This window comes from Palaemon carinicauda, chromosome 9 (assembly GCF_036898095.1).
Source record: "Palaemon carinicauda isolate YSFRI2023 chromosome 9, ASM3689809v2, whole genome shotgun sequence".
In the NCBI taxonomy this organism is placed as follows: domain Eukaryota; kingdom Metazoa; phylum Arthropoda; class Malacostraca; order Decapoda; family Palaemonidae; genus Palaemon; species Palaemon carinicauda.
Window position 1 is genome coordinate 78943142 of NC_090733.1, and position 12989 is coordinate 78956130.

The 12989-nt window shown below is 36.5% G+C and overlaps 1 protein-coding gene across 1 annotated transcript in view; it reads left to right on the forward strand.

Annotated features, from left to right (window-relative positions):
• The window catches only part of Pdhb (Pyruvate dehydrogenase E1 beta subunit), a 119212-nt gene that overhangs the window by 53503 nt on the left and 52720 nt on the right, over positions 1 to 12989 (forward strand). The window contains exons 4-6 of the mRNA XM_068380121.1: positions 2087 to 2194; positions 2394 to 2501; positions 11658 to 11838. Of these exons, the coding sequence (XP_068236222.1) occupies positions 2087 to 2194; positions 2394 to 2501; positions 11658 to 11838 (397 nt within the window). The remainder of the gene's footprint in view (positions 1 to 2086; positions 2195 to 2393; positions 2502 to 11657; positions 11839 to 12989) is intronic.

Genomic DNA, 12989 nt, shown 5'->3' on the forward strand with positions numbered 1-12989 from the left:
ACATTCATCTCGACCTGTCTCCAGACCCTCCCCCGTCACGTCGCCCTACAGCACGATGTTGGATACATCGCAACGTCCCTCGCCTTCGAGTAATACTACTCTGTGACGCAGGTGCTACAAGCTGAAGTCTGGAAGCGTCTAATGACTTTCGCAGCCCGCTTCCTGCAGGGCGTGACCCACAGGAGTTTGGATACGTTTTCTATCGCTCTGTGGTGGCTACACAACAGCTGGTCTAACCTCAGGCTCCTTTTTGGACAGGTAGCAGAAGGTTGAGGGCATTGTTATCAGGTTTTAGTCTGCATGAACGAAAGAAGTATGTCTGGCCCTTATTTCTTTCTTCATCATCCCCTCTACGGGGAAGCAACATCCTGGTCTCTGCATAGCTGACCTCGAACCTCTGCAGGTAAACCATGCTTCCTTGTGTTCCGAGTATTGAGTCAATACTGTCGCGTCCCCCATACCCTGACGAGGTGGTATTGGGAACGTCCTAACCCAGAGTTCCTTCTGGAACTCCAGGTCAACTGCCTAGGACGGGTCACACTTCTTCCTTCACACACAAGCTTATGTAGGCCACACGGTTCCTTGCGGAGCAAGGAACTTGTGAGGTGCAGGGACTCCTTTTCTCGAGTGCGACTCACTCGGATTCTGAGTCCCCGGGTAAAGCCAAAGCCAGTATGGCTGGGGACTTTCCACCCTACCTAAGGGGTAAGTCACCCAATGTAAATAGCGTGGTTTGTATTTCGGTTACGGAACAAATGACAAATTTGAAGATAATTTGTATTTTTCCTAACCATACAAACCTTAGCTATTTACACATATTTGCCCGCCAGCCCTGTCCCCCAAGACAAGTCCTACCTCTAAGTGAAAGTGAGCATTCACCTGTGTGTGAGGGGGGGAGGGGTAGCTAGCTACCACTCCCCTACCCCCCTGCTAACTAGCGCGGGAGTAATACACCCTCGTTAAATTCTAATGGCTCGCCATTTCAGCTGCGCTAAAAGGTAAACCCAATGTAAATAGCTAAGGTTTGTATGGTTAGGAAAAATACAAGTTATCTTCGAATTTGTCACATTTTTCCTAACATACAAACCGGGAGCTATTTATACAAATTGGCCCGCCACCCTGTCCCCCTAGAAGTCCTGCCAGAAAGCAAAAGTGGTTACTCAACCGACAGGTGTGAGTGAGCAGGGTAGCTAGTCTACCCCAACCCCTTCCCGCTAACTAGCGGATGGGGTAATTATCCCTCACTAAAATTGTCTTGGCTGGTTTTCAGCGTTGCCGAAAGTAATACCCTATAAATAGCTCCAGGTTTGTATGTTAGGAAAAATACAAATTATTTCCAAATTTGTTATTTTGATCATCTCAGCATAGCTAGAATGGTTGAGAGCCCAGAAGGAGACTTGATAACACAGGAACGCAGTTGCCTAAACCTATTGATTCCATTATGAGAAGTCCAGACTGTATTAACCCTTTCACCCCCAATGGACGTACTGGTACGTTTCACAAAACTCATCCCTTTACCCCTATGGACGTACAGGTACGTCCTTGCAAAAAACTGCTATTTACATTTTTTTTGCATATTTTTGATAACTTTATGAGAAACTTCAGGCATTTTCCTAAAGAATGAGACCAACCTTACCTCTCTATGACGAAAATTAAGGCTGTTAGAGCAATTTAAAGAAAAATATATTGCAAAATGTGCTTGAAAAAAAATGCTTGGGGGTTGAGGGTTGGAAAGTTCGAAATAGCTTGGGGGTAAAAGGGTTAAAAAAGTTGTTCCAAAACAAAAACAAACCTTATGATTGAGTGCAGAGAAATTAATTAAAGAAATAAGCTTCATATTAAACAGAGGGACAGAGTGGGGAGAGAATTATTGGGATGTACCACATGCTTGAGGAATCCATAGACTCCTAGAGAACAAGATTTTCATGTTAAATTCCTTGTTATTCCCTTTGCCATTAAAAAAAAGTCTACAATAGTAAGGTAGTAGTTTTATCCAAAAAGCATTAGGTTGGGTTTTTAAAATTGTAATCTTAGTATGTCCATTTGTAAGTAACTCCACCTTTCTTTCTTTCTTTCTTTCTTTCAGGGAGGACTCCGTCCAGTATGTGAATTTATGACTTTCAACTTTTCGATGCAAGCCATTGATCACGTCATCAATTCTGCATCTAAAACTTTCTACATGTCAGCTGGTTTGGTAATGTGTTGATCTTTTATTACAGTATTGTCATTTTCTGTGTATTCTGGTTATTTGGGATTTTTAGTTAGAATTCATACCTACCATTAAATAACAGGAAATGGGAATTACTGTTAAGTAACTGAAATAATATTCTATCAGTATGATAGTGCATATACCTGAATTTAATAATTTTCATGGTATCTTCAATTACTTTTAGATCCATGTTCCTATTGTGTTCCGAGGACCAAATGGTGCCGCTGTTGGTGTCGGAGCGCAGCATTCTCAGTGTTTTGGTGCCTGGTACTCCCATTGCCCAGGTCTAAAGGTTTGTTTTCAGTAATTTTTTCTTTTTTTATTGATGCTACTCTCTTGATTATTACTTTTTATCTTGTTTCACTACAAAATCATTACTTAAAATTATTCCTTCCTTGTGCTTTGAATATTTTTAGATACAAGCAATACATGATTTGTCACGCAGCTTGCTTTTGTTCCAGCATTGTAACTATTTTCTAAGAACCTTCCGGTTTTATATTGGATTAGATTATAAAATTTAGGCTTCAAGGCAAGCATTGGGGCATCAAAACCCATTCAGTGCTACATGATACAAATTAATCAACTATATTCATACACTTGCACCATTTGGCATCATTTCAACCTATAAAACCAATCACACCACTTTCATACAGTAACATCTAGATGTGAAATAAGAAGAGAATAAAAAAATTAATAAAATTGATTAAAGCTTGTGATGAAACCCAATAATCAAATTTTTATGAAGTTTTGGGTACAGTATTACAATTTTCCCCCAGTATCTCTCTTAAAGTTTTGTCCTGGGGTGAATGTGTTCTCCTCTGAAGATTAAAAAAAAAAAAAAACAATCTAATAAAACCTGTTTAATATTGATTGTCCCCAGTTTTCATATGGCTTCTTCTCCAGAATCTTGGTTTAATTAACCTTTACTACTAAAATTTTAAAATTTTCCCATTTTCTTTCCTTCAATAACCATGTGCCCTTAGTAAAAGAAGGAGCATTCTAGGGGTAAGTGGCAACTGCCATGCTAGTCTCTTGTCTCTTCAGTTTCTTCAGTTGTTCACTACTGATCAGATCTGCTCCAGATTATTTGCTTATTACAGTGCATTAAGAAGTATTCCTTTGGTTTCCCATTACTGTACTGTGTGGAGTGTGCACAGGAACTTTTACTGGAAATTTATTATCTGCATTCCCTTTGTGTACTGGGTCTGGGGCAATACTGTGATTTACATATATGAAAAGGGAGTTTCTGACACTATCTTATATGTAAAATTATATTACAATGACTGCTGACCAAGTTAGCATTACTAAAGGGTACTTGCTGGTTATTCACAGGAACCAAATTAACAATGTTAAAGGAAACTTACCGGTAGTCTTTTTTATTTTAATGGGGATGACAGCAATTATGACAGTATTCACCTTTAGACAATTCACATTATTAGCCAACGTTTTATCAAGAAGAGCTTCATAGGTTCTTGATATTGCTAGCTACCTTTGTTAAAGTATACTGTAGAAGTCCTGTGGATCCTCTTAAAACAGTAACTGTTCATATCCATCCTGTTGCCAATCTAACATAATTCCCCAAGTAGAGTTTCATGTTCCAAGTGTTTTTCAGTAAGGCTTGAGAAAGTCCGCTGCACACTAGACTCTAAAGCCTCTTATAGAACCTTGTATTATTTAATTGCCATTATTATTATTACTACAAGAGAGTCTATAACCCTAGTTGGAAAAGCAAGATGCTATGAGCCCAAGGGCTCCAACAGGGAAAAATAGCTCAATGAGAAAAGGAAACAAGGAAATAGATAAATTTCAAGAGAAGAATAAACAATCAAAATAAAATATTTTAAGAGAGCAGTAACAACATTAAATTAAATCCCTCATATAAAAACTATAAATACTTGAAAAAAAAGACGAAGAGAAATACGATAGAGAAGCTTGCCTGAGTGATTTTGGAATGCCCTTCTCCTAGAAGAGCTGCTTATCATAGCTAAAGATTCTCTTCTGCCCTTACCAAGAGGAAAGTAGCCACTGAACAATTACAGTGCAGTAGATAACCCCTTGGGTTCAGTCAGGTGTTTGAGGATGGGAGAATGTGGTAAGAATAGGCCACACTATTCAGTGTTTGTGTAGGCAAAGGGAAAATAAACTGTAACCAGAGAAGAGGGATCCACTCTAGTACTGCCTGGCCAGTCAAAGGACCCAATAACACTAGCGGTAGTATAACAACGGGTGGCTGATGCCCGGGCCAACCTACTGCCTAGTACTTAAGATCCTTCTTCTGGCAAACCCCAGGCACGATGTTCTATCTTATTTCTATTCCTCATTTTTTTTTTGTTTTTTTTAAGTTTTCATAGGTTATATATGAAAGATAGATTTATTTTAAAATTGTTACTGATCTTCAAATATTTTTTAATTGTTCATTACTTCTCTAGTAGTTCATTTGTTTCTATACTTCCTTTCCTCAATGGGCTATTTTTCCCTGTTGGAGCCCTTGGGCTTAGAGTGTCCTGCTTTTCCAACTAGATTGTAGCTTAGCTAATAATAATAATAATAATAATAATAACGATGATAATAGATAATAATGATGATGATAATAAATGATAATAATGATGATAATAAATAATGATAATAAATAGTAAATAATAATAATAATAATAATAATAATAATAATAATAATAATAATAATAATAATAATAAATAATAGATTATGATAAATGATAAATAATAATAGATAAGGATAAATAATAAGTAATGATATTAATAATAATCATCGTCATCATTTCTTACGCCTATTGATGTAAATGGCTGCTGTAAGATTTTGCCAGTCGTATATCTTGAGCTTTTAATTCAATACTTCTCCATTCATCATCTACTTCTCGCTTCATAGTCCTCAGCCATGTAGGCCTGGGTCTTCCAACTCTTCTAGTGCCTTGTGGAGCCCAGCTTAACATTTGGTGAACTAATCTCTCTCGGGGAGTGTGAAGAGCATGCCCAAACCTTCTCCATCTACCCCTCATCATAATCTCCACATATGGCACTCAAGTAATCTCTTATAATTTCATTTCTAATCCGGTCTTGCCATTTAACTGATGGCTTTGTTCTCAAATCTACTAAATCTATTGGAGATTGTTTCATTGTCATACCATGACTCATGTCCTTAGACTAGAGTAACACCGATCTCACTAAACTGATATATAGTCTGATTTTTTTATATAATCCCAGGTGATTTGATTTCCAAATTTTACTTAACCTAGCCATTGTCTGATTTGCTTTTTTCAATCTTTAGTGCTAAACTCTAATTCTAAAGACCCTGCATTGGAGATCATAGTTCCTAAATACTTAATGATTTTACCTCATTAATCCTTTCTCTTTCGAATGATATTTCATCTTCCATTGCATACTCCCTTCTCATCATCTCTGTCTTTCTCCTATTTATGTTCAGTCCAACCGTGTGATATTTCATGCATTTTGGTAATTAAAGCATTGCAAATCGTGTGGTGTTCTGGTAACAAGAACACCAGCATAATCTAGGTCTACTAAATTCCTATCCCCAATCCAATCCAATCCTTCTCCACCATCTACAATTGTTCTATGCATTACAAAATCCATGAGGAGGATAAACAACATAGTTGACAACACACAACCTTGGAGTACTCCGCTGTTCGCTGGAAATTCATTTGATAATACTCCGCTAACATTAACTTTGCACTTGCTATGCTCATGAACAGACTTAATCAAATTCACATAATTGAGAGGCATAATAATGCAGGACTCTCCACAAAATTGGCCGGTGCACACTATCAAAGGCTTTTGCATAGTCCACAAATGCCATCAAAAGTGGATTTCTATATTCTACGCTTAGCTGTACATGTCTCAAAATGAAAATTTGGTCGGTGCACCTTCTACTTTTTCTAAATCCTTCTTGTTCATCTCTCAGCTTTTCATCAATCTTCCTCTCTAGCCTTTTTAATATAAGCATACTATATATTTTCATAACTGACGTAATTGTTAGGCCTCTTTAATTATTGCAATCAGTCAGGTCTCCTTTTTTTGCCATTTTCACCAACACTCTTAATTCCCATTCATCAGGTTTTGCCTCTTCATGCCACATTCTACAAATAATCTTTTAAATAGTCTGGGAGTCCCTTCATTTTCTGCCAGTATCATAGCTTCGTCTTCAAACACACTGAATTTATTCATGGGCACATCAAAGTCTACCTCAGCGTCAGGTATATCAATCAAATTATTCCCTTCGTATCTCCTATTTATAACCTCACTGAAGTGTTCCATCTAACGTTGTCTTTCTTCATCTTCTGTTGTTATAACAGATCCATCTCTCTTTTTGATGGGTATATGTTGCTTTTTCTTTGGCCCTGTCGAGATTTCATTAATAATTCTATGAGCGATTCTTAAACCATAGCCACTTCCTGAATACATAGCTTTGTAAGCCTCATCTGCTTTATTGTCTAAATATTCTCTATAGTCATTCCTGGCTTTTTTTTTATCTTACTATCAATACTGAAATATTTAGCATGCTTTACCTTGTAATTTTCATTACTTTCTCGAAAACTTTCAACACAATTTCTGTCTCTATCTCCTTTTTATAGTATCCCAAGTATCATTTGATATCCATGGTTTTCTCCTTATAACTGCGTGTCCCAAGTCTTCACTACCAACTGATTGATATATGTTCTTAATATCAAACCATTCTTCATTAATGTGTACTCTTCGTCTCTTAAAGTCTCCAAGACTGCAAATCGGTTCCTACATTCAATTGCAAATGTTTCTTTGTGCTCTTTTTCTAAAAGCTTAGTTGTATCAAACCTAGGTATTCTATCTACATTTCTATTGGGTGCTTTCAGTTTTAATTTAATTGTGGCAATGAGGAGCTGGTGATCACTACCAATATTTGCACCTCTATAGCTTCTTCTATTTCTCAGAGTCCTCCTTCTCTCTTTATTAATGGCTTTGTGATCTATTTGATTTTTATAATTGCCACATGGTGAAGCCCATGTATAATAGTAAATAATAAGAATGATGATAATAATAATAATAATTAATAATAATGATAATAATTACTACTAGTACTACTACTACTACTACTACTACTACTACTAATTATGATGATGATGATGATGATTGAATAAATAATAATGATAATAATAATAATAATAATAATAATAATAAATAATGTTGCGTTCCTAGTGCTTATGGGACAACTAGGTTGTGAGGCAGAGGACCGAGTGGGTAGTCTGGATCCTAATATCAGCACTCCTAAATTATATTACATAGATGGATGATATGGCATATCATATGATTTCCTTAAACCTTGGGGTGAATGAAATTTCAAGTAAACTCAATCGTTTGCATCATGTTTAGTTAGACAATGTGTTCCATTCAATTGCAACTTTGGCCACTGGCTCATCATGGGGTAACTTGAGCAGGATAAATGTAGGCATTAGTACATATTCTAACAAAACTGATCCTCCATGCACATGCACAGCATCCCCGCATTTACTCGAGTTGTAAATAAAGTAGGAAATCAGCTAATTTTCCTTCAGTTCAACCTATGATACATGAGGATGAAGCAAGCAACCTTGAAAGTGAAGAATTATCTCCATTTCAAACTTTATGTAATCTTATCGCTAATGAATAGTCTAATTAGTTGAGTAAGATAAGTTGGGAAGATTCTTATTCTTCCTGTGGAAATAGCCTCTTTCGTGATTTCTTATAGTACCCTCAGTTATCAACTTTGTGGTTATACAATCAATATCTTGTTAGAGATTCTGGAAAAAAGCTAGTGATTGTGGTTCCTGCTTAGGCCTTAAACCTTCTACTGTATAATGCAGACTTATCTGCTGCATAATATTGTTATAGTTTTCAGTTTGATTTCCAGTCTTGACTTCTTTATTGACAACTGTTTGGTACCCCTGACAGTGAGGCATTTGTTGACCGAATGCCCCACTTGCAGCACTGAGAAATGGATATCTTTTGAGGCTTGAGGTGAGGATGGCAGGTTCATCCTTGCCATGATTCTTGGGCAGGATGTGTTGTACTATGCTAGTGGTATTTTTAGATTTATTTCAGAAGCAGGTCTTCTGAAAACTATTTCAATCTTATAAGGACATCTTTGCTTTTATGGTTGTAAATTGAATACCTGTATTCTTTTATTCTTTATTTATGACAAATTATATTGGCATCAATGACCGTTGATGACAGGATGCCAGAGAACTGTAAATCAATCAATCATCATTGGGCCTCAGAAACTAAAGTCTTTTAAACACGTTTTGCAAGTTGGTTGACTAAAGAGATGCTGCTCTTGTATAATCAATTAGGGAGTGTTCTTGAATATTTACTTATAAGTGTTTATAGAGTTTTAAGTGGCTGCTCTTCTATATTTGCAAGAATGCTTATGTAGGAAAAGCACTGTGTTAAATTTATAGACGTACTGAATCCTCGTTTCAGATAGTGATATGTAATTAATGAGGAAAGCTCTATGTTTTAGATACAAATTTATAGACGTACTGTATCCTCGTTTCAGATAGTGATAAGTAATTAATGAGGAAAGCTCTATGTTTTAGATACTGTTATGAGGAGTGCAATGCTGTAAACAGAGAGACTGACATTAGTTTTCATAATGGCTGTAAAAGGAAGCCAAGTTATTGATGAGCTGCTAGATATTAGTTGTCTTTTGTGGAGTGGATAATATAATTTTCCAATACTGTACTCGCTTACTTGTTGAGTCAGTCATGAGTAATTAGACCAACTTAATTACGGGGCATGACTCGCACCAATTTGTACTGAACAAAAGAAAGGAAATTTTATCAAATATCATAAATGATTTATAGCATTTTTTTTTTTCAAAATCATTATAAATAAACTTGAGTGATAAACTGCTAGCATCAATGTTTGCTACTTATAAATTTTTGCCAGGTTTTGTCAAGAAACTTTCAATGAATGGGCGTGCTATGTGTGTCAGCAATAAGAAGTCCAATAAGGGCCCATTTCCAAAACCCCCAATTTCCAAATTTGGGATATCGATACCCAATTAGATCTCAAAGGTCCTTGCTGATAAATATTCGGCAGAACTCGCGATCTTAGAAAATACTTTCACCCTTTTATAAAGGATTAAAACACACTTGGCTTGGTGATTTTGTGCCTCGGGATCTGTATTCCGAGCAGCACCTACACTCCAAACAAATTAAATAGTTTTCATGGTCCAAAGCCCAGCCTTAATCAGTAGAACATTCACTAAACGCCCAACAACACTCGTGACCCCATCTATGGTTAACCAGGTTTTAACATCCTACTCTGTTGTAGTTATGCTTCTTATCCTTCATTTGTAATAGAAACAATTTAAATGAAAACATACAATATATCTACACAGAACAACACAACACCAATGAGTCTTCAGACCCACATATAACCATACGGTTTACCAAGATATAAGAGAGGTCCTATGCAGGTTAGTCTAAGCAGGTTTAACACATATTCAAATTAGGAAGAATGCCCAAAATTTTTGCTTTACCTAACTCTCGCATCTCTTCCCAATACCCATATCAATGAAATGGAAGAATATAGGACCAAGTCCAATTAAAATATTAAGTCAGGCCTACCACTAGACACTAATGTAGTGACATCAACCCCCACTGTAGGATGGCAGAAATGCTTATTTAGTCTTAAAATAGGAAGAATTTCATATAGTGTAGCTTGACTTAATTCTCCCAATACTCATATCAGATGATGTCAAGTCTGTCTTTTCTAGTCAGGCCTAGCACAAGGTATGCCCTTATGTAAGAGGGGGGACACAGCTGCTCTTGTTAAGTAACATCTCACAAGATATTTATTCTTTAGGGCATGTGAAAGTCAGGATGCACTTTAATCTCATCTCAGGTAGGCTATAAGCCTAAATTACCAGAGAAATTATACTAGTACTTAAATGTGCACTTGGATGAGGCATCACAAAATGGTGTTGGCAAACAAGCCCACATGAACCAAACAGTAATTACAGTATACTGTAATGCCAAAACAAGCTGCTGAAAAAAAAAAAAACAGTAAAATGAATGCTAATCAGGGCTAACGATGAGGGCCAAAGGAGAGAGTACTTTAAACTTAAAAAAGGACCTAATTGACAAAAAGCAATCATGAAAAGGTAATCCCAGCCAAATTGGTAAATTTGCCAAGGTAAACAAAGCATGTACTCTCCCCCCTTAACTGAATGCTAGTGCCATAATCAGCATTACCCATAACTTTGAAGATTCCTACCCAAGAGAAGATAAAACTGAACACGTGTACTTAATGCTTGATAACGCAGCTGCACAACACGTGACTGGATACAGGCGGTAAATAAAGAATGGTAGTTGGGGCCTGCTGATGACGTAGATGCATGGGCGAGAACTCGAATGCTGGTTCTTTTCTAGCAAGCTGTATATGACATGTCCTGCAGACAACGTGCAGATTCGGAAGTGCTGCAGCAGGTTCTAATATGCCTGAACTTTCAGGTCTCTCCTATATTGTACTCTGTCTATGCTCTGCACGTTGATACACTAGCCCTAGAGCAGGGGAACTATTTCTTTGATAATTTGATAGTATTGGATTCTCTGTTCTAGCCTCAAACAGAAAAATCCTAGGAGACCACACACCACTTAAATCCAAAAATAAGTTTTTCTTTCGTCAAAACTCTTTGATATATTTTTAATTTTTAATTCTTTTATACTTTCAAGTACATATGTGCAGTATATGTTATAGCATGCTATAGATGTTATTGTATGAACTTCATAGGGATTACTACTACGATGCATGAATTTTAGCTGGGTATTTTTTTGCGCTATAATTTAAATGTGATGAAAATCTTAAAATCAGAGAGCTCTTATGATCGTAAAACACCTCCAACACTGCAGAGAAAGGGGAAAAAAAGTAAAGTAAAAGAATAGCTAATAAATTTATGAATAGCTTACACAAACTGAAGCTTTATATTGCACAAAGGCAAGAGATTGAGAGCTATACCTCTTTTTAGGAGCTCTTACCCCTTTGGAGATTATAATCATCGTGTTAGTAAAATTGCAGTGGTTTCCTCCAACCAAATGATAGATTCTTGCATGTTATAGATTTATTTTAGTCAAAAAAGTCACTACTGTCATCACCTCTAAAGTTTGAATTTTTTTTTAGAATTTGAGCATTTTATGTTGCAATCTCACTCTCAGAACAAATTAAACTCAAACTTAGGTATTACTGTACTTTTAAAGTTTTTATGAGAACTATCCTAATGATAGTTTTTTAATAAAGTTTGCTCTCTGAAGTGTGGAAGTGTTTTTTATTTTGTTTTGGAAATTCTTTGTTTACTTGTGTACAGCGCATCCCGGTTATTAAAAAACATTTTCCTTCATTCCTATACAAATATTTGTAATTAACTGTAAATACAGATGCTCATAATTACAATAACTTTTTTCAGGTTGTTTCACCTTATTCTTCTGAAGATGCAAAGGGTTTGCTTAAGGCTGCCATCCGTGACTCAGATCCTGTAGTTGTGCTAGAGAATGAACTTTTGTATGGTACTGCATTTGATGTTTCCGATGAGGTGTTGTCGAAGGATTTTGTTATTCCCATTGGCAAGGCTAAAATTGAGCGAGCAGGTAGATGACATTGGATTTTGCTAAAGGTTAAAGCTTAACAGCACTTTTTTTTGTCGTTGCTAATATACTGTAGATTAGTATATTTACTACATGTACTATACCGATTCCTTTTAATGGATTTTACCATTGAAAGTGTAAATTTATTACACATGTATACTGTATTTGCTAACATAATGGCTTTAAACTGTATGTGAGATTTTAACTAATCTACTTCATGAGATTAGAAATTTTATTGACATATGGTAATAATTGGCAAGTAAATTTTGTAAAATTAGTCAGTCCAGATTTATATTTAGCCTCATGCTTTATCTTATATTATTTAGAGGTTTATCACTAACATTTGAGGCCCTAGTTTAAGCTTTTAGTGGGTTTCATTTTTATTTTTGTTCAGTTTTGATAAAAGAATATTTATTTGTACTTACACGGATACAAACCTTTGTTCTTTACTACGATTATGGTTTCAGTCAAGCTGGATACAGCTTCTAAAACTTTAAAAGGTGGCAGTTTTTAGCTGGAGGTGTGGAGGGTAAGCCCTGCCCATCCGACTGGCCACCGAGCTCTCGCTTTGCTTTCATCCATCGGATAGCGCAGAATTATTTCTGACAGCATCTTCTAGCTGTTTTAATCCTTTGCTTTTTCTTTTAGATAATAGTTTTGGCATTCATGTTTGTTGTTTATTTCATTACTTGTGTGGCTGTATGATGGTGATGACAATGTAATCCTAGGGAGACTGGCAAACCTTAGACATTGATGTGTACCATTGGAGGAATCTGGTTTTGCTGCCATCAAGCACAGTATGAAGGTATAAAGCTTTGCTACCTTACCCTCATTGTCTTGCTAATCCCGGAATGGCGGGGGTAAGGGTATATCACCTATTTGCGCTCTCTTCAAACAGTCCCTGTGTTCTCTTCTCCCGTGAATGTGTCATCATCGGCCTGTATGCCTCTGTAGAAGGCAAATTTTCAAGTTCTTATTTTTCCTGTGCTTCTTCGTCAGATTGTCTTCTTTACTGATGCTACTACCTGAAGAGGAATGCGTAGAAGTTTTTCTGAGAATCCTGGGGAGACTTATAGATAGGAGCCGTGTATGCGCTGACTCTTACTTTTTCTCTCCCCATGAGAGACTGCTCTGCATCAGTTGCTTCCCTTCTT